This window comes from Girardinichthys multiradiatus, chromosome 22 (assembly GCF_021462225.1).
Source record: "Girardinichthys multiradiatus isolate DD_20200921_A chromosome 22, DD_fGirMul_XY1, whole genome shotgun sequence".
NCBI lineage: Eukaryota > Metazoa > Chordata > Actinopteri > Cyprinodontiformes > Goodeidae > Girardinichthys > Girardinichthys multiradiatus.
This window is the reverse complement of record NC_061814.1, coordinates 18165009-18190659: the sequence shown is the minus strand read 5'-3', so window position 1 is coordinate 18190659 and position 25651 is coordinate 18165009. Positions and strand designations below refer to the sequence as shown.

General features: G+C 38.2%; 1 protein-coding gene across 4 annotated transcripts in view; it reads left to right on the top strand.

Moving 5' to 3' along the window:
* ccser2a (coiled-coil serine-rich protein 2a) overlaps positions 1–13737 on the top strand; it is a 62363-nt gene extending 48626 nt beyond the window's left edge. For 3 of the 4 annotated variants that reach the window (XM_047351574.1, XM_047351576.1, XM_047351575.1), the window contains exon 10: positions 6648–13737. In XM_047351574.1, coding sequence (XP_047207530.1) covers positions 6648–7244 — 597 coding nt within the window. In that variant the 3' untranslated portion in view covers positions 7245–13737. Of the gene's footprint in view, positions 1–138; positions 224–6647 lie in introns of all 4 variants that reach the window. The other variant, XM_047351577.1, reaches the window with a different exon arrangement.
* Positions 13738–25651: the final 11914 nt, after the last annotated feature.

Genomic DNA, 25651 nt, shown 5'->3' with positions numbered 1-25651 from the left:
GCTAATTGGAGAGATCATACTTGCTAATAATGCTTTTATGCCTGACTATTATTTCTATGAGCAGAACTTTGTGTGTGCGTGTGAGTCTGTGCTTGGGTATGTCATAACTTTTATCCTTTGTGTCTTTGCTCTGCATAGAGTGTTCTGCCCACCCCCTTGCTGTCGCCTTGGCAGGCACCACACCAGGGCTTAATGCGTACCAGCATGCCCCAGCGCAGACACAGTGAGTCACTAACATTCCTTGCTGTCGCTTCGCTAACATTCTATAACCGATGCTTACTAAAATATTAGCCATATTTCTAGTTATTGCATCTTTATTGCAGGTATAAGGCATGCTACATGAAAATTTAATGTCAACATTTAGATACATTTTGGCAAGTTTTGTGTAAAATAAATGTAATGTTTTGTTATGCAAAATGTAATCACCATGGTGTCATAACTAGGAAAAAAAACGTAAAGAAAAACCAAAGAAATAATTCAATCTGGACCGACTTAAAAATGCAATATAGATATGCAAACATTTAGACAAACAAAAATTTTGAAAACATAAAATAGCTTTTTAACTCACATATTAAAAAATTCTGTGTGCATTTTAGAAGAAAGGGATAATTCCCAAGTTGCAAAAATTCAAATCTTGCCCAAATTTTATTGACCTACAACATATCCTAAAACTGAAAAAAATGCACCCATAAAAAAATAAGCAAGTAAATAAATAAATAAATTAGGAAGACACACAATGTACATGAAGGAAACTAAAACATTTTGTTAGAACAACCTGCATTTCCAGTTGTTCTTTTACTTGGCTGCCTGACAGCAGTGCTCCTCAGTGTGGACACTTCCCGAATAAAGCACAGTCAAACATAACTATTTTAGTATAAATAATGTGCTTAAAAATGAAATTGGAGTATGTGAGAAGCTTTTTCAAAGAGAGTGAGAGAGAGCTGAACAAAGTACACTGTGGTTACTCCCTTGAATTCTTTTAACCTCTGTCATTGAACATGCTAGATTTAGAAACCCTTTGTAAATGTTAAGGTATACGTTATTGTAGAAATAATCACAAAAACTGAGGCTTTAGTAGTGCTGCTAACACTGCTAACCATGCTAATCGCTAAAGATGCTAAACTCTGTGATATATAAATTGATATTAGGAAAGGCTACAAAATATTTTGAATACTGTTAAAAATGAAATCAGAATCGACAGTTGAAAGCTTCACTGCAGATCGGCAGTAAAATTCTAGTCGATGCATCTCTGCTACAGATTTGTCCTTTTGTTTTTCTTTTCAGGCCTCCAAGGCCTATAGTTATTAATTTAGCAATAATACATCTCTTCCTGCTTACAGCAAGGATACTTTAAATCTGTAATGTCTATGAATGAAATACTGTCTCACCATCAGACAATGTATATTGAGTCCTTGAAGTGTAATACACACATAACACACTGATTGCTTTGGGTACAAAACTGGAATCTTCAAAGTAAAACAGTGTGACTGTATTAAAAATGACAAGACTGAAGAAATGTTGAGATTGTTGTCACAACCACCTCAACTTATTGAGTATAACAACAAAGCTTTTGTGTTTGTAGTGCAGACGTGTTAGTGGGTAGACAAGGTAGGCAAAGAACAATAAGAATGGGTGAATAGCACTCTGAAAATGCACATATGTGAATAAAGAAAGAAACAAATAAAAGAAGTTGCTGCTTTCCTTTTATGTGTTTCAGCAGGACTTGTCGTATTGATAGGGAATGTGCAAAAAATGTAGCTGAGGTACATTTATTTCAGTACATTTCAAGTTATTTCAATGTCAGATGCTGTTGTGTTAATATGTGGTTATTTTTCTCTTACACTGATACAGCTCTTCATTGAAGGTGCATGTAGATTTCATTCTTACAAGGCCTTACTTGGAAAATGAAAACTAAAACATAGAACATAGAAGAAAAACGTACTATACTGCATCGTGAACAGTGGATAATGCAACACTGGTCTAACTCCCTTTTTTGAAAAAACCAGAAAGGTAATTTTTCAGTAGAGTTTTTTCAGATTTAAGAAGGAGACGACATGAAACTTAATTAAGATAACATTAACTGCACTTTCATTGCAAGGGTTTGTTTTTTCACCTAACATGTGACCTTGTATTGAAAGCAGGGGCTTGGTTTTACTTCTGAGATCAAAACATATCTAGCCCAGTAAAAATGTGTTTTATGTGCTCCGTTTTCTTTAACCTGCAGCTATTTTCATCCACGCTGCCTGTCTTCTAAACTCGTCCTCTCCTAGAGGCTGTACTCTCTGTCTATCAAAAAAATCTGAATGTGATTGAAACTCCCTCATTCCTTCTCCTCTGCCTTTGCCTCCTCACTGCATAACGCCTTTGGCTAGGAGTGGAACATCTAGTGCAGTACTTCACTGACACAGCGTGGTACAGTAACCCTTTCTTTAATGTGAAGATACTGCTCCCTCAGACCCACTCATCGAACTGGAGCCTGGCGTCCCATGGCATGCCTTTCTACATCTGTTGGCATGATTTACGTTTGGTTTTCAGTTTTCATTTTGCATAATCCTTCATGGACTGGTAATTGTAAACACTTTTCACATTTTATCTCAACACAACCACAAACGTCAATTGATTTTCCTGGGTTTTTTTGGTATGTACCAACATAAAGTAATGCATATTTATGGATGAAAAAGGATAAATGGTTTGTCAAAACTTTTTACAGAAAACTCAGAAAACTTTAGCCTGAATTTATGTTCAGCCCCTTTTACACTGGTATCCATAAATACAATCCTTTGTGGCCAATTGGCTTCATAAGTCAGTTATTTTTTTAAATATGGTTAAATGTGTAAATGATCTCAGGATAAATACAGCTTTTCTGTTAAGGCATTGGACGTTTGTTACAGATTACCTCTGAACAAACATCATGAAGACCAATGAACACAGCAGACAGGAACACAGGTCATGGATAATGCTGTAGAGAGGTTTAAAGCAGTGATAGATAATGAAACAATATCCAAAGCTGTTCAATCCATCTTAGAAAAGAAGTTAGGCAAACCTTCCGAGAGATCTGTGAAGTAGTCAAGAGGCATATGATAACTTTGGAAGAGGTGTAGAGATCCATAGTTCATGTGTGGGATTCTGTTCACAGGACAAATATTAGTCTTACACTCCATAAATCCGGCCTTTATGGAAGAACGGGAAGGGAAGAAACACACTGTTGAAAGAAAGCCACAATGAGCCCTAATTTGGAACACAGCAAATGCAGAGGAATCTGCTCTGGTCAAAGAAAAACAAAAATTTTAACCTTTTTCTATTAACACAAAATGCTATTTGTGGCAGAAAATTAACACCCTGAACACAACGCCACCATGATGGTGGCAGCATTATGCTGTGGGAATGCCTTTTTGCAGCAAGAGATGGGAGGTTGTCAGAGATAATGGGAAGATGGATGGAGATAAATACAGGTTGATGCTGAAAGAAGAGGTTAGAGGTTGCAAAAGACTGTAGACAGGGGTGGATATTCACACTTCAGAATGACAGCGACCCGAAACATCCAGCAAGTGCTACACAGGAATGGATTAGATCAAACCATTTTTATGGGTTAGAATCGGCTAGACCTAAATCTGATTGGAAACTGGAAAGCTGATGTTGACAGACAACTTTCATCTTATCTGAGCTTGAGCTTCTTTACAAAGAAGTATAGACTTAGTACGTACATAGACGTACCAAGCTGGTAGAGACATACCCCAAAAGACCTGCAGTTGTACTTGGGACCAAAGGGGATTCTGTGGAGTACTGACTATGGGGGCTGAAATTATCCATGCATTTGAAAATTAAAATATAAAAAAGTATGATTACGTTTGCAATGTTGGGTTTTAAGAAAAGCTTTTGTTTTGTGCTTTGCTTTTTTTTCTTGTCATCTTAATTTATTCCATCACATTAAGTCTGTATGAACTCTTGTGCATGCTGTGTTTTTTCCAGCTTTACCATTTTAGGTACAAAAGGCACGCACATTTAATAATGGCCCTGTGTTAATGGGTGTGGAGGCATTTTGCACCTGTACTTGTCTATCTGAAGCAGTAAGGCATAAAACAAATTGTCTTTTCTTTACACTCCAATCTAGCCTTCAGCCATGATATTGACAGTCTCATCCACCCATTTGCCCCAAACATATGTCCTTCAGCAAAACCTCACAATTTTTCAATCCATATATTCCCTTTTGTGCAAGCTGTTTACCAGTCACTCGCTATTCCTCGTGGTGATTGAAGCTGTAGATGAAATGGATCACAGTTGGACTTGACATCTTCCAGGTGCCACAATTTGGCACTCGGGTAAATTTTTGTTAATGTGATAGCTATCATTATAATCTGAGATATTTACCTGCATGACAGTGCAGAAGATAGCTCAAAGTAATTGCTGGAAATTTTTAGTATCTCAAGCAGACAACTGTAGATGAAAATAATTACTGGCTGGAAGCCTTTAGACATGCCATGTTGCCTTCACACACTGTCTTCCTCCAGCTAGGAAAAGGTATAAATATACTGTAACGTGGGCTAATGACAAGCCTCACAATTAAAGGTGCCAGGTTACTGACATACTTACCGTACGTTCATAGACTTTTCAGTCTGGATTTTTTATGAACTCCAGTTGAAATGTAGAGCAGGCTTTTTGAAAAAAGTTTCCAGCACAAACGCAGACAAGAGCAAAATATGAAATAGGATGAAAGTTTATCCACTATGTTGATGACGCTTGTGTCATTTTTTCACAAAGTGCATTGTGACATCTGTTGTAATTTGTCTTTTCAATTTTTACAGCCTTTAAGGAGTTCTTCCTCTCTGACACTGAATATGAAAAACAAACTAATAGCAAGATGCACCTCAAACATTTATTCATTAGACAGTCTAAGTACATTTTTGACAAGAAAACAACAGTTTCACTTAGCGAAATTAGTCAAAAAATAAGATGCAGTGGGGCAGGTTACCAGTAGATGGAGCTGTGGTGTCGAACACTTACCCCCAACTTTCAGCACAAAATGACCAGTGGTGGAAATATACACAGCAAACATGACCAGTGCAGCTATACATACATACATACATATATATATATATATATATATATATATATATATATATATATATGTATATATATATATATGTGTGTGTGTGGGTGTGTGTGTGTGCACATCCTTTGAGATCCTTCCACTTCCCACTCAAAGGAGAATAGCTGTGCTAAAACAGGATTCAGGATCATTAGCAGCTGTACATGGTTTCAGGTGCTTTGAATACTGTAGGTCCTGCCAAGGCACAGAGATCCCAAATGACCAGTTGCTCAGGTATCCAGAGGTAAAATCTGACAGTCATCTGAAATCAATAAAGCATCTTTATCGATGTTCTGGGCTACTTAGAATATGAACTTGTTTACATGTGATAATATCCACATATCTGCTTTTTCTGGCACTTGGTTCTCACTGAAGTTTTGATTAAGAAATCTGAAGCAGTCAGTAGGAAAAGTTTAAAGTTAGCTTGATGTGTTATACAGTGCCTGGAGTTTATTAGCATTTTACACCAGCAGACTTCAGAGTCTTTTTGGGGGGGAGTGATAAGCCAACAGAAAGAGCACATAATTGTGAAGTTTAAATTGTTTAATAAAAAAAATGGGGCAGCATAATATATTATTAATCATAATTTCCCTCCATCCATCCATTTTCTATACCCGCTTCTTCCGTACAGGATCACAAGATAGGTGTTGCCTATCTCCAGTAGTCTACGGGCGAGAGAGGTATACAGCCTGGACAGGTCGTCAATCCATCACAGGGCAACATAGAAACACGCAGGACAAACAACCATGCACACACCCATTCACATCTAAGGGCAATTTAAAGAGACCGTTTAACCTAACGGTAATGTTTTTGGACTGTGAGAGGAAGCTGGAGTGAATCATAATCTTTATTGCAATAAATGTGTTGGATATTGTTGTAAAATTGAAAAGAACTGCTTGCATGCAGTATTTGGAAAGTTCTTATAGTTAACTTGCCATGCATTCAGACTATGCATGCCAGTAAAATATTTGCATAGCCTGTCACTATCCACACCTAATTCAAAGCTAAATGACAAAACAAATCATATTAATGATACAACTTGAATAGAAGGTAATCAATTTGCAGTTCGAAAATGAATAGGAGGAAGCAAATGCTTTTTTTAAACCCTACTTCTTTCTGACCCATTCTTAATAGATCATCCACACGATTCATAAGTATTTATACTAATAATTTGCCATACTTAGTTATCCGCTTTACACTATCTGTAACTGTTTACCACCTAAAAAAATAATTTATCGTATAGGGTTGTTGGCCTGCTGGAAAGTGAAACCCTGACATAGTTTTAGGGGTTGATTTTAACATCCTCCAACAGATTTTTATTGGGAATAGTTCAGAGCCTGTCAACGTAAACACCGTTCAATTTGAAAGAGTGAACTAACAAGTGCGAAAAGGCAGAATGTTTGTGTGCTTTTTCATTTGAAAATTCATTCACTGCAGGCAAAACACTCAGCAGCATGGTTACCATGGGGATCAAATACATACCACCTCTGAAAACAATAACTATTTGGTGTTTTCATTTTTCTGGTTTATTTATATATATATATATTTTTTTCTCCCGCAGCCTCGAATGCTACAGCCTTTCAACCCCTATCTCAATGTGCAGCCACACCGGGAAAGACTAATAAAAACTCCCCCCACCGAGGGCCACAGTGAGCTCACATGGAGCAGATCAGAGGAAGCGACTTGCATAGATAATGACCCTCCTCTTGAAGCTACTAAAGTAGATGTGTCAGGGGCGGCTGGCTCTGACAAGCTGAGTCATCTGCCCAGGACCAACCTGCGCCTCCGCTCCTGCACTCCACAGGGAATAACTGGCACAGACGGTCGAGTGTCAGGACCTCAGTCTGCTTCGCAGTTTGGGAGGAGAGCTCTTGCTGTGACAGCGCAGAGCTTTGATGCTCCAAGATCGGCTCGCCCTCGAATGCTGCAGTCACCTCGCATCCACAAGCAAATTTCTCTCCCTGCATCCGGTTCAGAGGGTACGGGTGGCTTTGCCTCTCTGAAATCAGGACGTTCTTTAGAGCCTCCTGCTTACCAGACAAAGCAGCTGCCTCCTCCGACGAGAGGCCTTCCCTGCTTTAACTCTGAACAAGTGCAGACTCCAAAACTGTGTCAAACTTCACTCCTTCAGCCTCTCAGAACTTCAGAGCCTCACTGAGATTCACAGTGAGAGTTGGAAAAGGTGTCATTCAAAGTCATTAGGTCAGCCAGGATGCCCTTGAGCTATCATGCCTCCCAAAGCCAAAGATTTCCCAAAGAACCGAATGATATTGTCATTGAAATAATCCTTTTCTCCCCTTAGTTGTGGATTTATCTTTTACCTTTGACCTATCTTGATAATTCAGGGTTGATAGTAATTTTGTTTTTTGCCTGCTAATTTTTTATATTGGCTGCCAAAACTGGTCCACAGATTACATTTCATTCATGAAGAAGTAGCATGTGTCTAATATAGAGGACAATACATATTACAAGTTAATTTCGTTAGTTTTGCACATGTTCATGAATACTGAAGATGGAGAAAAACACTTTCACACTTTGCTCTGAAATCTGCCATTTTTGTTTTCTTTCGAAACAGCCCTCTGGCTAATGTCCCTTTTTAAATTCTAGGAATGGTTGTCGTCAGACAGCTCTGCCCTTTGACACACAGGTGCATTTGGTTTTTAAACACTGAGGTGATGTGGTTGTGACCTCTGTTGTGCTGTAGAAAGCCCTGGGGGAAATGGCAGCGAAAACAAGAAGTGGGACTGAATCTAAACAAAAAAGGGTGAAAGGAAAAGTGAAAAGCATGGCAGCAGACTGAAAAGCTAATTTGTCAAAGTGCCCCTGAAACTTGTCACTTCTGGAAAGAAAATATGTGCATGTGTAAAAGTTAGCGTGTGTTAATGTGTCGAGTGAAAAGGGCTTTGAGGAACAAAGGAAAACAGCTCTCCCACCGAAGCTGCATGCGTCATTTTAGCTCAGTTAACTATTCTGTGCTTATATTTTTGGTAAATATTTAAGACTCTGCACATATTAGCAAAAAGGGGTAATCAGTAATTTCCATTATAGAGCATTGCAACACAAGGGTGATTACTAATCACCCTTGTGTTGCAATGCCCTATGATGGAAACATAGGTACAGAGAAAATAATACCCTGGTAGTGAACCTATAGCAAAAATAGTGTGCAAGTAAGAATATCAGAGCAGAGCAGTGTAACTAGGCTTTCAGGCATGTGAGTGTGGATAAGTACAAAGCACTATGAAAACAGTACCCACAGTGAGTCCATTTTTTTGGTACTTTTGTAAGTTTGTTTGCAATTGGGCCAGTGTATGAGAAAGCATTTTTAATATCTAAGCCATCAAATCTGTTCTACAAGGCAAAAACTAAATAAAATCTGTTGATATTGCAATTTAAAATAGATATATTAAATAAAATTCATAACTGCATGTCCCAGTGTCCCAAGTAACCCCCCAAAACATTGATATTGAAAACTATTTGTTCTTATTCAGAGATTCAATCAAATTCAGTTCAGTTTAATAACATAGCAAAAGATTCAAAACAAGTGCATTCTCAAGGGACTTGAGTCCCAACAGATCCAGTTTATTTGTATATAACAATACACAAATAAAACATCCTAAAGTGTGTCTTTAAAAGGTCTCCTTTAACAGCTTAAGCTGCATGACAAGACAACACTTTGTGCTATTGCAGTTTTAGTTGTTCGATGATCAACTTTTGTCTTTTCATACTTTGTATCAATTGGTACCTGCTAGGGGTACATTTTGTACCTGCTATTACAACTGATGATTGAAGGTAATTTTCCATATTTCACTCATAGTCTACAATAAAGTTATGGGGTTATGTGGTTCCAATAAATATCTTCCAACAAGAGGTCACTTATGGGGAATAAACTACGAGTGAGAATTTACCATATATGACCATTTCTCAACCTAATTTGCAGTAATGCTCAACTGCAATGAAATATAATCTCATACCTTAAGGTTGACGTACTTGGATATGAAATGCAAGTACGAAAGAATTACGCAGTGCGTTACTAGGAAATCTGGATCTGAATCAGTAAAAGGAAGAATTGACCTGGAGCCAACTGAGACTTTACCAGTTAAAAAATAAAAGCAGCAAAGGTTTTTTCTCTTCTTTCTCCAGTTTTCTATGCAAAAAGGCAACATCACACAACTACTTTTTGTGGTATGCAGTTTGCACCTATTTAGGTTTCATAACCTTGTAAAGTGGTAATTTACATGCTTTATGGCAACTGTCAGTAGAGAGAGAGAAACAGCAGCATCAAACAAACAAAATGTGCCATGTGTTTTGAGCTGTCTACTTCTAAAGGTACACTGAATGCAGATTGTCCACTCCTGATGTTTGGTTAACATTTTTTTTTACTGCATGTATTTGCTGACTACTGTTCTAAATGACAATCTGGGTATTGCTGTTCTTCTGTTGGTTGCTCATCCCCATTAGTTGCCCAACCCTTTATGAACAAGAAGTTCCTATGAAATGAAATTCAGCATGAATTATTATGTGATTTTATTTTATCATTTTTCAGATGATAAAACAGGGTCATTGGGATTACAAAAAAGATAACTACAGATCTAAACTAAACCATTTCCTCATTCAGAACACCACGATTTGATGCAAGAAAATAATAAGAAGGTAAACTTGGTCTGAGAGCAAGAAACAACTTAGTAAAATAACAAAAAATTGAAACCAATTGAATATGTACCAACCCTAACTCTAATCACAACACCCATAACACCAGTTTAACACGGATTCATTGAAAATGTGAAGCTGCTGTCTTAGTATATCTGTGCATTCGTTAGTAGAGGATCCAAGCTGGTTTTTTTCCTAATACGTCCTCTTTGCACATCTCTTTGGATAGATCAAAGGTATTAGCGTTGTGTTTTCAGGTATGGAGCCTCTGGGGCTTTAGTGGTCTCTCTGCGGGTGTTTTTGGAGAACTGTGTTTATCATCCCTTCTCAGAGACCATTTGCAATCAAATGCTCCTGAAATGTCCGCGAATGGAGAGCAGCAGTGTGTTAAAAAGGCCTTCTGACAGCGACTCTGCTCTCTTCTCTGTCACGCCGCGTGACCACTCGGTGTATGCCTCTGGCGATGTCCGGTCTACTGCGTCCAATAATGCACTCTGCGCAGACTAAGTGAGACAGACCCACATGCACACACAAAACCAGCAAGGATGTGCGTTGTTGGGAAGATGCAGAGACGCACGTGTACAGGAAGTCTTAATAAAATCAAGGAGAGATGAAAGTCAGAGAAAACACAGGCAACATCTCACAGCTTTCACAAAGTGCATTTACAGTGCATCACAAAAGTATCCATATCCCTGGAACTTTATCACATTTTGTTGCATTGCTGCCACCAGCTTTAATGTAGTTTGACTACCACAAGTAGCACAGTCTTGTGAAATCCGAACAGTATGGAAAAGATCTCTGCAGCTCCTCCAGAGTAACCGTGAACCTCGTGGGGGCTTCACTGATTTATGCTCTCCTTGCTCAGCCTGTCAGTTTAGGCGGACAGAATTGTTTGTAGTTGTAATGTGACAACATTTTAACAAGTTCAAGAAGTATGAATGCAACACAAAATACACTTATTTAGAACAAACAGATCCTACTGCAGATGAAAATAAGTTTTACTCTACACTACCCCGAAAAATGTTTAGGGACTCGAGTGTGAGGAAGAGTGAGAATTTATATGGCAGACAAAGCATGTTTACCTGTTGGAAGGCTCGACATTGTGCCAAACCAGCCAAGCAGTCAACAGCGCTCTTTGAAGCCAAGAAAAACAAATTTCTTGTTGTGAAATCGAAAACAGAGATTGAAAGATGCACATGGAGCACAAAAAAAGAAAATAAAATGCACAGCATGAGACAACAACATGGAGCAGGAGGAAAAAGCAGAAGTGGTGAAATGCTGAAAGGGATAATGATAACGATAGGCTAAATGTTGTGGGCCGGTAAACAAAATGGTCAGAATTATTATCCACATTGTGGTCCATAGAGTAACCTGATCCCCTCAGCTGGATGGCTTAGTGATGCCAAATAGGAGATCAGTGCTCCTTGTTTTGTTTGCCCAAGTTCCTATATATGCATCTCCAGACTCCCTCTGGCTGCCAATATTTGCATGTGTCCATAAAAGAGAGAGAGGGATGTGTTTTCCAAGGCTTGCCCATGCCAAGTAAAATGGGGTTGTGCCTGTCTGTTTTCCCAATCTCTAAATCAATGACTCTGCTCAGTTCAGCAATCAGTCTTAGCAACTATGCAGTAAAATACCACAACAGCTAAAAAGCTGTTGCATCAAATTTGATTGATCAGAATATATGATGTGGTCTTAAGGCCAACAAATTACTAAACTACTGAGCAAAAAAAGTTCTGCAGTATTGCACTTAAAGACAAGAGTGCATCGTTTTATTCTTTTATTGTGAGTTTTTATCCACGTCTAAAGATGCTTTTTTGCCATACAACAATAAACAGCAACTGAGAAACATCTCTGAACTTAACAGCAAATCTGTGGATATTTGGAGTTTACAGTGAAGCAAATGCATATATAAAGAAGCGGCATATGTTCAGTTTTCTAGTTTTAGTGTCTTTAGATCAATAGACTGGGCAAATAAAAGTAGGCACTTATACTTGCTTCACATCAATTACTCCAGCTTTACTATATAGCTCAACAGCTCTGAGCGTTTTGCTTTGATTTCACAGCCAATTATACAACTTGCATCAATAGTCAAAATAGAGGCCGTAATGTTTTTCAAATGAAGCTATAGAATTTTAGTTAAATATCTCCAATATAAAGGCATGCTTTTAATGTTTGATTTGAAAGTTCTCCTCTGCTGTTTGTACTTTGTTTTTTCTACTCTCCCTCATGGCCAGAAGAAAAAACATAAAGTAATTAAATGCTTCTTGTAATTTTAAGAGCCAGTTATTTCATAGCCACCTCAACAACACTTGATCATTTTTTGGGCTAGTGTCCCTCAGCGTATTTTTTCTTAACACTAACCAGTATAATTACAATTGAAAACACAGCTGAGTAATGAGGTATGGGTTTTCATGGCAGTATATCAAAAAATGCAATATTTTTACAAAACAATCCCAAGAGGAAAACAAAAAGGCTAATTCTGTTTTGTGTGTATATAGGTTAATTACATTACAAAAGACGCAAGAATCAAGATAATCAGCTGGCATTTGTAAACACTATGGGAGACGAGTGACCTTTGACATATTTCATCTGGTATTTGAAGCACTGAAATTTTATTTGACTTGCTAAAAGTGCAACATTACAAGTTTGAGCCAAGAGTTTCTCACACCAAAGCCATGATGGATACTGTAGATTACAACGTGAAAGCAAATTTGACAATAACAATGATTATCATAGGTATTTTTATTCATATTTCAATTTATCCGATTGGTTTTAAAATCTTTAACAATAATTTGACTCTAACAATGATTGTCATAGCTAATTATATTCATGTTTCAATTTATCTGATTGGTTTTAAAATCTTTGTTATCAAGCAATTTGCTACTGTTGCACAGAACACAAGTACAAATCTTAGCGTAACAATGTGTAAGTAAAAGAGAGGAAAAACAAGAACAATGTAACAGATGTACCCTACATAATTCTGATCACTAGCTTCATGTCTTATGTGATGTCATCAGAGGTATGTTCAGGGAGGCTTGTTTTTGCAATGCTACATTAATCTTGATGAGATTATTTGCAAAAAACGGTAAAACAATTGGAAAAACTGACCATGCCATATTGTTCTTTAGGTGACAAACTATACTTAAAGTGACTGATTTCACAGAAAGGACTAGCTACCAGCGTTAAGAAAAACTCAAAGCTTGTCTCAGAAAATATGCCTTTGCCTGACTTGTGGCTGTGTGCGCTTGCAGCCGTAGACTTTGCATAATAGACTATTTCTTGAACATCATGAAATTCATTACTCAAAGGATTGTCTTGTCATGTTCTACAGAGCTGAATTACCTATTCGAAGTAAGGCTGCTGTACATTATGTAGTAAATCAGCTGTTGTCAGCTGTTATAAGCAATCTCTCCAAAGTAGAGTGAAATACTGTTTCAAAAATAAAGGTGTACGAATGTTACACTAGATTTGTTGCACCAGTTTATGCAAAAGGAAAAGAAAGCATGCAAAGCTTTTAAAATAATTATCTGAAGCACTTTAAATTGCACTAGTTGTATATAGCAAATAAAGAAAATTCATTTGGTTTTCCAGAACCTATTATATTTATTTTATTGGGGGTTTTGTTTATAGTTGGCAAAGTCAGATTTTGTATGAGATAATAGCAATAACCTAGCTTTAAAAAAAAAAAGGAAAACAAAACAAATTAATATGCTTTTTTCTTTCCCTTCCTAATTTTAACTGTGTTACCTTCTGTTTCTTTACAAATGCTATTTTGACATAAACAGCTTATGTTTTGTAGATAGGTGTGTTGTTGTTTCCACTTTGAAGTGTGAGTAAAATATAAACTTGATGCTGCGGGATCAGCAAGACACCACAGGTGAATGCACACAAGTCATTAAACTCAAAGAAAAATAAAGCTCAAGAAGCCACATTCTCAATTTCTTCTGTCTTTTTACTGTCTGCTGCTGGTATTTCTGTAAAAATAAAGTTTGATTCTGTAACAGATGTGGTTTGAGTTAATTTCTCTGTCAGTTTATTTTTGTATTCATCGAAACCTATCTAATAGCAGCAGAATCTAAATTAATGAATGACAATAATCTCACAAAAGGAAATTAAATATGGTTGTAGCTCATATCATGAGGGTTTATTCAAAGAGTCGTAGATGCTGATGGCTGTGGGCAGGAAGGATCTCCTGTAGCGGTCTGTCTTACAGCAGATCTGAAGAAACCTCTGACTGAAGACACTCTGTTGTTGTACAACAGTCTCTTTAAGAGGATACTCAGGGTTCTCCATAATGTTCTTCATTTTATGAAGAATTCTTCTTTCCACAATGATCTCCAGAGGTTCTAGAGGAGTCCTCACAACAGAGCCAGCCTTTTTTTATCACCTTGTTGAGCTTTTTGAAGTCCCTGGCTCTGATGCTGCTACCCCAGCAGATGAAGACAGAAGAGATCACACTCTCCACAACAGACTTATAGAAGATATGCAGCATCTTGCTGCAAACACTAAAGGACCTAAGCTTCGTCAAGAAGTATAGTCTGCACTGTCCCTTCTTGTAGACAGCTTCACAGTTGCATCTTCACTCCAGTTGATTGTCCAGGTGAACATCGAGGTATTTATACTCCTCCACCACCTCCACTTCTTCTCCCATGATGAAATAGTGTTTGACCTTTCCTGTTTCTCTTAAAATCTACAATCATCTCCTTTGTTTTATTCACTTTGTTTGGCATGATTGTTTCCACACCATGCCACAAAGCGGTCCACCACCTTCCTGTTCTCAGCTTCTTGTCCATCTCTGATCCACCCCACGACTGCAGAATCATCTGAGTATTTCTGCAGATGACAGGAGTCTGTCTTGTACTGGAAGTCTGAGGTGTACAGAGTGAAAAGGAATGGTGAGAGTACAGTCCCCTGTGGTGCTCCTGTGCTGCTGACTACCTGGTTAGACTCACAACCCTTCAGTCTCACAAACTGTGGTCTGTTTGTCAGGTAGTCTTTGATCCAGGAGATTGTTGAGGCCTCCACCTGAGTCTTCTGGAGTTTCTGACAAAGCAAATCAGGTTGAATTGTATTAAATGCACTGGAGAAATAAAAGAACATGATCCTCACAGGGCTGCTGGCTTTGTCCAGATGACAGTGGGTTTGTTGAAGCAGGTGTATGATGGCATCTTCAACTCCAACTCCACAGCGATAAGCAAACCGAAGGGGGTCCTGATAGTTTAGTTTGCTTACTCAGGTGGGCCAACAGGAGTCTCTCTAAGACCTTCATGATATGGGATGTCAGGGCAACAGGTCTATAGTCATTGAGGACTGATGGGTGAATTTTCTTTGGTACCGGAACAAGACAGGAGGTCTTCCACAACACCGGAACCTTCTTCTGGGCCAGGCTAAGGTTGAAGAGGTGCTGCAGAATCCCACAGAGCTGCTCTGCACAGCCCTTCAGGACTCTAGGGCTGACATGATCTGGACCTGCAGCCTTATTCCGATTCAGTCTCACCAGTTGCATCTTCACTTGACTTCTGGAGACACACAGGTGGAAGGGGGAAGCAAAGGGAGCATCAGCATCTTCTGATATGGTTGAAGGCAAACATGTAGAAGCAGAAGGGTACATGGCTGAGGTGGAAGATAAAACATTTGAGGTGTGACAGAAAAGCTGTGGGTCAAAGGAGGGTGTCTGTTTGGCCGTGTGCAGGAGAGGAGGATGCTGAGCTTGTTTCTGAACTGAACCTATTGAAGGATGTGTTTAGTTCATTGGCTCTGTTCAGACATCCATCTGTCTGATCATCCTTCTGCTTGAAGCCTGTGATCTTCTTCATCCCTGACCACACATCTCTGAAAATGTTTTGCTGGAGCTTGCTCTTCAGCTTCTTCTTGTACACCTCCTTGCTGTCTCTTATTTTGACTTTAAGTTGCTTCTGTAAACTCCTCAGTAATTCTCTGTCTCCCTCTCTGAAGGCTCATTTTTTTCTTGTGAAGCCGGTCCTTCAGGTCACTAGTGATCCAGCGTTTGTTATTGGGGAAGCATCTCACTGTTCTGGTGGGGATGATGTTATCCACACAGAAGTTTATATAGTTGGTCACACACTCATGGGATTGATGTCCTCTCCATGTGGCTAGCACAGTGCGTCCAAGTCTGTAGCCTCAAAGTAACGTCACAGGGTTCCTTCAGCTTCTTGTGACCATCTTCTCACAGATGTCTTTGTTACAGGTTGCCTCTGAACAAGGGGCTTATGTTTCGAGCAGAGAAAAACAAGATTGTGATCTTATTTGTCTAGAGGAGGTCTTGCTTTAGAGATGTATGAGTCCTTGACATTTGCATAAAACAAATCCAATGTTTTGTTTTCTCGGGTAGAGCAGCTGACAAACTGTTGAACGTTGGAAGTGTAGCAGAGAATGAAGCATGGTTAAACTCTGTGTCTGTAGCTTAGCAACAACTGAGCTGATGTCATCACATGCAGTGTCAGCAACAGCTTAAGGTGGAACGTAAACTGTTGCCAAAATAACACTGGTGAACACTCTGGGTAAATAATATGAAGGAAAACTTACTGCTAACATTTCAATATCTGGACTGCAGAGATGACACTTCACAGTAACATGTCCTGGATTACACCATCTGTTGTTCACAAGTACTGCCAGTCCACCTCCTTTACATTTGATGCTCCTCTGCTTGTATGGCCAGAAAGCCTGGCAGAGAGACACTGGAGTCATATGATCCTGCAGCCATGTCTCAGTGAAACACAAATACTGCATTTCCAATATTCTGGCTGGGTCCTTTGTAGGGCTTGGAGTTCATCCAACTTGTTTCCCAACAATCTCACATTGCCCATCATGATCGACGGAAGAGATGGTTTGAACTTCCTCCTCTCTCTTCTCTTTGCTCCTGCTCTGCATCCACGGCACCTCCTTTTCAACTCATCAGGGATTTTGGGTTGTAGTTGAAGTAATATTTTAGCGTTTGAGATATTAATCAGCTGCTCCCGGTTGTAAAAAACAACCCCGTTGCCATGGTGATGCCTCATGACAAATGTCCAAAAGTAAACAAGTATCAGCAAAAATCCTTCCAGCAGGATAATTGTCCAAAAAATCTATTTCATCCACTACAAGAGGAATTTGAGCTCCGAAAAAGAATGAATCAGAATGAAAAGTAACAGAGCTACTCCAACCTGCTGCCACCCTGAGCGACGCAATTCTAAAATCTTTTTTTTTCCCCATTTTAGCTCTTCATCTTTACTCTTCAGACCCTCCTACTAACCCCTTCTGAAATCCAAATTGAAGTATTTGTCTCTAAGTGCATTTTCAAACTGTAATCTGGGTGCTTATGCTTTTGGAGTAATTGCTTCTTTAACATCTGCCAGTAAGAAAACAATGGTATGTGCCTGTAAAGTGTTTGTAAAGAGCTACTATATGTGAAAGGATTAACTTCACCTAACTCTGTAACCCAGGCAGATATTTCCAGGTCTGGTTGTAATCACAAATAAGGATCGGTAGCTTCTATTTAAAAAAAAGGGAACAATAATTTAAGAACAACATCAAGCTGGGTCAGGCAGGAAGGCTTAGATGTGACTTTATTACTGTTATTTTTTTATGTTGACAGCTCACATTAAAATAAGTAGCATGACTCATCCCTTTTCATCACACTCCACGCAGCCTCTTTACACCATGCATGTAGTCCATTTCATAATGAAGTTTTCGCTTCAGATGTGATGGGTGGGTAACAATTTTCCAAGCTCAAGGAGCAGAATGACACTGTTATTAACTGGGAAAAGTAGCAGATTGAGGGCAAATTAGTTTCTTTTGAAAGAGGAAGTGAAGTCTTTTTTATAGGCTGTCAAAAATGAAGAAAACATCCTTAGCTGTAATTTCTGAGCTGCAGGTTTATGAGAAAGTGACAGTTCAGTATTCGTAATTTCAGAGAAGAATAGTCAGAGGGTGTACACACTGGGGGACATTTATTTTGAAAGTTCAAAGTAGAGTTTACATTTTTTTAACACATCTGCATAATTTTTATACTAAGTCAGATATGTAGCCTTATATACCGTGAGCGATTTGAGAGAAGATGCCGTCTCTGGTGTTGTCTTAATGAACCAATAAAATTCTTGCTCTAGTGGATAACTTTGTACTGTAGGAGGAGAGCAGTTCTGATATTGCCCTGTCCTCCATCATAACAAAAATACTGAATCCTTTATTGTTTTGCATTTGTGGTTTTTAATGAAATGGCAACATTGTTTATATTTAAAAACATGCTCCTATATTATTCTTTATTGTAAATGTAAATTATATATATTTGGACTCCAAGTTTTGATGTTTTATTTTACATCCATGTTCTCCCTCATGTCTTCTGTGATGCTCTCAAAAACAAAAGTACAAAAAAAACACAAACAAAAAATGAAAATGGAGAAAGATTATCTTAAACAGTAAGGAAGAAGTAGACCTACTTTCTGTTTTTCTCCACATGCTCAAGAAACCTGTTCTTAAAACAGCAACCAATAATGCAATGATGGCTGATAACGTAATAATTTTGAGCATTTTAAATTTTATGAAACCAATAGTGTTTGGGTCAGTAACATTACATTTTGCTAATAATGGCAGAAAGTACCACATTATTGGCCAGGCAACACTAAGTAAATACATTTAGGTCACATGACCACTGTTCTCTTCCTGGATTTTGGCACATTTCATCAAATACACTACACACTAATGACTAAACCAATATTCTTTCACACTTTATTCCTGAAATAACACATTTATTCATTTAGATATCTAATCAAATAAATAAGCTACATTTTGTGCCACAAATAATTCTTAAATTTGTTCTTGTAGTTAAAGAAAGAGAATGCTGTCTAGTTTGTTTACTTGATGAATTATTGTAGCAACTGATCCAGATGTGTGTTTTTCTGTTTATGCCATAGTTATTACATTTTTAAAGAGTTTTTATGTTCTAATCGATTACATTACTGAAAAAATTTTTATTGGCTTTATTTTATTGCGTTATCAGCTTTATTACATTTACAATGGCCAAAATTATGATATTAACATGTATTACATTTTTGGCCATTATCACATGCAACAAACCCACTCAAAGATCAAAATCAAGATCCAAACAAAGATTTTCCAGTCTATTTTCATTTACACAATTTCATTTACTTTTTATTATTTGGTGAAACAGAAAAAGAACTGCACTGAAAAATATAACAGGTTATTTATTTGTGCACCTCCCATTTGTTATTGAGAGACATGACAGATCTCTGAAGAGAATCACAGTAGGTGCAATGATGGACCAATCTTCTTTGCTCCAGAATTCATTCTGTGTTCACATCTGCCATGGTCCTCTGGAGAACCAAAACGCATAATTTACCATGACAGTAACTCAAAGTTCAGACTAATTCCAAAAATGGTTGTTGAAAAGATCCTGCACATGGACTTAAAAAAAATACCATTATGTAAACTTGAATAATAACTTTATTGTATCATTCATGCATTAAATTATTTCGGCTGAAAGTCATGAACTCTTCATATCTGTGCATGCATAATTTCTAGACAGCTTCTAACCTGAGGTTGAATCGGGGAAAAGTGGTTCAGTAGACACTGAAATTGGGTGTCCTAATAGGATATAATACTTTCCTAAGCTTATTGAGACTCTGGCTTTTTAAAATGGTCCGTTTAGCATACAGTGCAATAAAAAGGTTGCCTTCATTTACACATTTGTTTTCCAAATATTCCAGATGTCCTTAAAAAATATTTATGATATGTTCTTCCTTATAGTTTTTGTCATTCCTAATCCTAGGCAATTATTTATTTAAAATTTACTGCCTTCAGTCATAACATTGTTTATTTGTATTGGTTTGGGGACTATGTCTATGATATAGAACATCTTTGATTGTTTATTGGCAAAATCTTAATGAAACCTAATCTTAATGTATCTTTTACAAAGGTTCTTAACAATTTTCCTTTTTAAGGAGTATGTTTAATCTCTTTTGTTTCTTTAGTGCCTTGGGTAATGAAACATCCACTGTCATGAAGCTTAGGTGTTTGAGTTTTGGGATTCTTTGTATGTATCTGTTTCTTCCCTGTAATTGTATATTCTCTTAGTGTTACCATTTTTGTTATTCTTCTTAACGTAAGTTCTTAGTTCATTGTTGTATATTTTGCAATATTCTCTGTTAAATTTCCCTCCTGTGTTCCTCTTCTGTCCAATCCTGCTCATAACTCTTCCCTCCATCAGCCCATGCTACACATCCTGCTCTCCTTGTGTCGTTTTGTAAGTTTTCTTTGATTTAAGAAATTATGTTCATCCAACGCTCGTGTCTACGCCTGGTCCTGCTCCACACTCACACTTCATGACATTCACAAAGTGTTTAGGACTTCAGGCAACACTTGCATTTTTAACTGTAAGGCAGAAATGACAGATTATGACTACATGTGCACCTCATATACATTTGTTAAATATGCATGTTGCCAATCTTTTTTAAAATCTCCTGATTTGGAAATGATAACTTTTAGTTAACCTGATGGTTGGTGCAGATGGGAAAAAATTATTAACTGTGCTTAAAAATAGGGTAATTATTATATAATTATTGCCATTTGAGTGATTGTCTTTTCCAACCTGCAACGTCTGTGAGTGAAAAAATATAAAGGCACAATTATATGGGGAAAAATCGATACAGAGCTTATCGCTGTTTCTAGATAGTTTGAATGATGAAAATGATAAAAGGGACATGTGTGCTTCTTGCAAAAAAATAAAAACCCACAGCCTTACCCTTCTTTTGTTCTCTAGTTATAAACTTTTGCTATGTTTTTTAAGTATAAACTGCACAAGATGCTCAAGTCCGAGAACTGAATATAAAAGAGGAGAAGGAGAAAGTGAAAGAAAAAAAACTTTAGGTCCAAAGAACTTTCCATAGAATTAAAAAAGTGGGATTTAAAACTTTTCCACAGCACAGTAGCAGTTAGAAAAGCAGGTGAGCTGACATTAAGACAGCCAACCTCCTTGTAGTGCTCCAATATCCTGTGTGAGTCATTATTTATGTTATTAATTGCAGCTGTCTCAGGTACTGGAACAAAGCCAATGTTGCTGCAAAGGTCTGTTACCTGGGAAACACACCAAGCAACCTGTGAATTGTCCAGCCAATCAATTGGGAGAGTAGGTGATAAGGGGGTCTTGCTTGGATTAGATTTTCCCTTCCCAGTAAAATGGCTCCTTCTTAACAGTTTATTTCATTTAATTTGTGGAGTATTTCTCCGAGCACACTTGTTACTGATATTCATGACTTTCCTGCCAACATGAAGCACCAGGGGAGTTGGATAGAGAAATTGTGATATTTGAGAGCCCCGCTCTTAGTTGGAGTCTAATTGAAGCAGCTGCGGCCTCTAATGGCACATCGACCTGGAAGCAGTGTTTCCTGTTTGTCAGCTGGGACCAAAATATGAAACAACAGCTTCTAATCACCAAGGCAAGTTTCTGCTGTTTTGTATCAGCTGCAGTGAGGCTGATTCTGCTTGTTAATGATTCCTTGGTTTCGGCTCTAATAAAATAACTGGATTTCTTGTGATTTTGGTTTTATGGCAAAGCTAAATGTGGCTTGGGGTTCTGAAACAATAGTTCTGGTCATATCATTAGGTTTAATGTTACAGCTCGCTCTGCTGTTCTTCATCTTGTAATTTCTTGCGTGAAACTGCTGATTACTGTTTACAGCTGCTGCATTTGTCAACTTAGCCTTGAGCTCAATGTGTCTGCTGCACCACATGTTTATATAATTCCTGCCCTGCCCAAAGCTTGAAAATGATATGTATGCATCGTTTTTCAGCTTAATGTGCAAGTAAAAGATGGTTAGTTTGCAAAGTTTACAAGTTTGAAATAACACAACTGATTTTCATGGAGTTTAACAAAAATTCAGAATGAAAGACTCACCCTCACTGTCTCACCGTCCAATGACTTCCCTGTGCGTCTCCCGGCCTTCCAATCAGCATCCTGTCTGCCTGATTCATCATCCAATCGCCTTCTGACGCCTTGTTTTTAAAGGTCCTTCAGCTGTGTTCCTCCTCGCTTGTCAGCTGAGCTCATCCCTCTTCCACCCCACCTCCACCATCTTCCTTCCCATCTACTCCTGGCTTCCTCGCTCCCTGGCCGCCCATCCACCACCAGTGTCGGATCAGGGGGAAGACATCTCTAAATATAAGCTTTACAATGTTCATCCTGGCTCATATCATTCTCAACATTCATGTCTTCCTCCCAGGTCCGAGCGCCAAAGATATAATTAAGTAATCATTCATTCACATCATTAAAACTTTTCTAATTGCCAACCCTCTCTTTGTGAGTCTTTTTAGATTGAAATCACACTGGACCTATAATGGACTATGGCTTCTCAAAAATTTTAATATCGGTCAGATTAAATAATTCAGTTAAAAATGTGAATTTCATAAATTACACACAGAGTGATATTTTAAGTGTTTTAGTTTTTTAGTTCCACAAATAAAAATATAAAAAAATTTATAATACAGATATGCTTTGGCCCTACACAATTGTGTGTTGCTGTGTCGCAGCATATTAATATAGGGTTGGTTGAAAGAAAAAAGTTTGGTAGGAAAAGATGCAAAAGGAAAAACCCTTGAGATAATTGTGAAACAAAGCCCATTCAAGAGTTTAGGGGTGATTCATAAGGTGTGTACTGTGGCTGGAGTCTGTGCTTCAAGAGCCACCACTTTTCAGGACATGGGCTACAAGTGTTGCAGTCTTTGTGTTAAGGCACCTCTGAACCAGGAACTATAGCAGAAGTGTCTTACCTGGACTAAGGAGATAAAAAGGGCTGAACCATTGTTCAGTGTTTTTATTTTTTTATTTCTATTGGAGAAGAAAATTAAAAGCCTTTTTTACAATGTCCCCAAGTGAGGAGCTGACAAAACAGAATCTAAACTTCTTGAGGTCTGGATAAATGTTTACACACTGTGTGATAATTTGGGGAGCCAAATCCTCTGCTGGTATTGCTCCACAGTGTTTTATTAAGTCCAAAGTCAGCTCTGCTGCTTAACTCTGCTGACAAGTGTCATAGAGATGCTGACTTCATTTTCCACCATTACACCTGCCCACACTGCCAAAAGTACTAATACCTGCTTCAGTGACCATGGTACAGATTCTCTGTAGGGGTATTAATGTAGTATTTTTATTTTCTGAGAAATTGAATTTTGGATTTTCATTTGCTGTCAGTCCTATTGATCAAAATAAATACACATGGACTCTTGAAATATTGCACTCTTTGTGTAAGGCATGTGTGTAATGAGTTTCTCTTTTTCCAATGGAATTATCATAGTTACGTTTTTAATAATCTTATTTAATGAGTTGCATCTGTTGGCTGTCTAACCACAGTCAGCAAAACATTTCTACATCTGATGGTGCTATGAATCATAAAAAGGCAGACCCAAGATTCAGTCAGACACAGTACTGAAAGTTTAAAAGGTTTCATTCAGCCACAGGAAAATGTCACACAGGTAACACTCCTCACAGCTTCCAGGAATCACCGAGGCAGAAAGAGGGATTAGTGACTTGTAGTCTCTCCAGATTTTGCAGGGATCAGAAAAGTCACTAACCTGCTGTTGTCTTGAGTGGAACTTGAAACCCAGAGGGGAAACCTCAGTGGGTGGCAGGCAGTGATCTCCACAGCACAGGTAAGAAGTGACTCCAGGCTGAATAATCCGAGGGCTAGGCTGGCTCAATAATCCAAAAACAGAAACAGGGTCAACGATCGGAACAAGAGGCGTCAGGCAAGGGGCAAGCAGAGGCATAAACCAGATGCAGGAAACAAGGTCGACAACCAAAATCCAAATAGTTCAACTGAGAGCAGGCAGAGGCATAAATCCAAAAGGCAAGGCAAGGTCAAGAACAATAATCAGACAGGAAAGAACGCTGGATATCTACTCACACAATGGCTTTCAAAAATCTGGCACTGTCTGCTTGTCAGAGTCAGTATATATCAGGGAAGACACAGGTTCTTGGCATTCCACAGATTGCACTACACTGCAGCAGCCACCAGGTGCATCTAATCTGCTGATTGCAGCCAGGGAGACAGGGTAGAGCAGACGTGCCAGAATCATAGCAGATTCATAGGCACTGCCAAGGTTTACTTGCTGAGTTAACACTAAAAGTAAATTTAATAAAAATTGTATTTTTTTATTTTTTTACTGAATTCCTTACAAACTGAAAATCTTTAGCCCCCAGTGAGCAGTTGGCAGTGGCTCTTCACCAGCTAAATTGGTGATTTCACTGGATAAGGCTACAGTGTTTCTCAGACCTTCTTTGTATGTTGATATTTTAATGAAAATTATCAAAGACGTATCTCCAAAAAATGACATGAAGTAAATTAAGGAACCTTGTTTAGTGCTGTCAAAATTAATTGAGGCGGAAAACATAAGCTTGTTTGAGAGCAAAATTCAGCGAAACACTGCTTGGAGCTCTGCTGGTTGCTGCACGTGCTATGGTCAAAATCCACTTTGGTTGAACTTTGACTGCGTCGATCTGTGATGTACTTTCGCACAGCCAGTACACAGGACACTTTACGTAGACACCAGTAGAATACCTTGTGCCAACAACTTATTTTCTTCTCTGTTACTCTTCTTTCAATACAAGGGCTAAAGCTTGTTTCTTTGGATGTGTGAGATACATTCTACATGCTTTCACCAACAAAGAAAAAGGTTCCTGCTTGCCAGTTGAAGTCACGCTCACTTTCTGTGGGAGTCTGCACATACCGGAGTAGAAATCTGTAGCGTAAACCAAACTCACTGCAGGATTCAGATCATGGTATGTTTGGTGTGCAAGGGCCTGTACAGCACGAGGGTGGCAGTGCTGCAATGCACTTGGAGCACAAACAGAAGAAAACCCTGATTCCTTTCAACATAAAAGCCAATTTTAAAGTCCAAGCTGCAAATTTGGGCAGATCTAAGACCAACTGGAAGAAGATCCCACTGATACAATTATATTATTATGGCACATTTGGACTTGTCACTTGTTAATTAATCTCTATCATGAAATTGTTTCCTTAATTTGTAGAAGTGCCAAGATATATTATTGAATAAAAACTGATTAAAATATCCCCAATTATGTAGGTGGATGAGATAAAGATGGTGATCCATTTCTCTTTTTTTAAATGTAGTCTTTGGTTTTATGTTGAGCCTGACATTCAGTGAGTTTAGCTGTTTAATAAATCAATGGTGATTTTCTTTCGGGACACGTGAGGCCGTATCTCAGTCCACCAGGTAGACCTGTCCAGCAGTCCACTGATAAACTGCTTACCTTCATGGTCATGCTGGAAAGCCCAATCAGCAATCTTTTCCAAATGTTGGGGTTTAAGTTTTTTATTGGAAATTTTGGGCAGGTCATTGATAAGCAGCACCAAGTAGCGGTTGGGTTTATCCTCTTTAACATTCACATATGAGGAGTATGAAGAGTCATGCTTTTTACAATTAATGCCATGTGGAGCATCTGATAAAGACTGATGCTGAACTCAGAGGTGGTTATTTTTAAAAGGATTGGGTGGTGTTAGGCACAGCATGTGGTGAGTGGTGCATAAAAGGTAAACGGGGCACTGTTAATGGTGTTTCGGACGGAGTGTAATTTTATTCCCTGGAGGGTTGTATCGGGGTTAATGTAGAGGATAGAGTTGGCCAAATGAGTTGTTTTATAATGTACTCGATCATGTAGCAGGACGTCTTTGCTAAGGCCAAAGCTGACAGCTGGTTTGCTGGATCTCTGTTAATTCAAAAAGGATTATTACAATGACTCCATTATATCATTATCTTTTATCCAGTTTAATTACATATAACCAATGGCATTAAATAACTGAAATAAAAGCAGGAAACATAAGGCATCTATCAGTTTTAGTTCAAATCTAAATTTGTGTTTTACATTTAATTATTTAAATGTTGAAT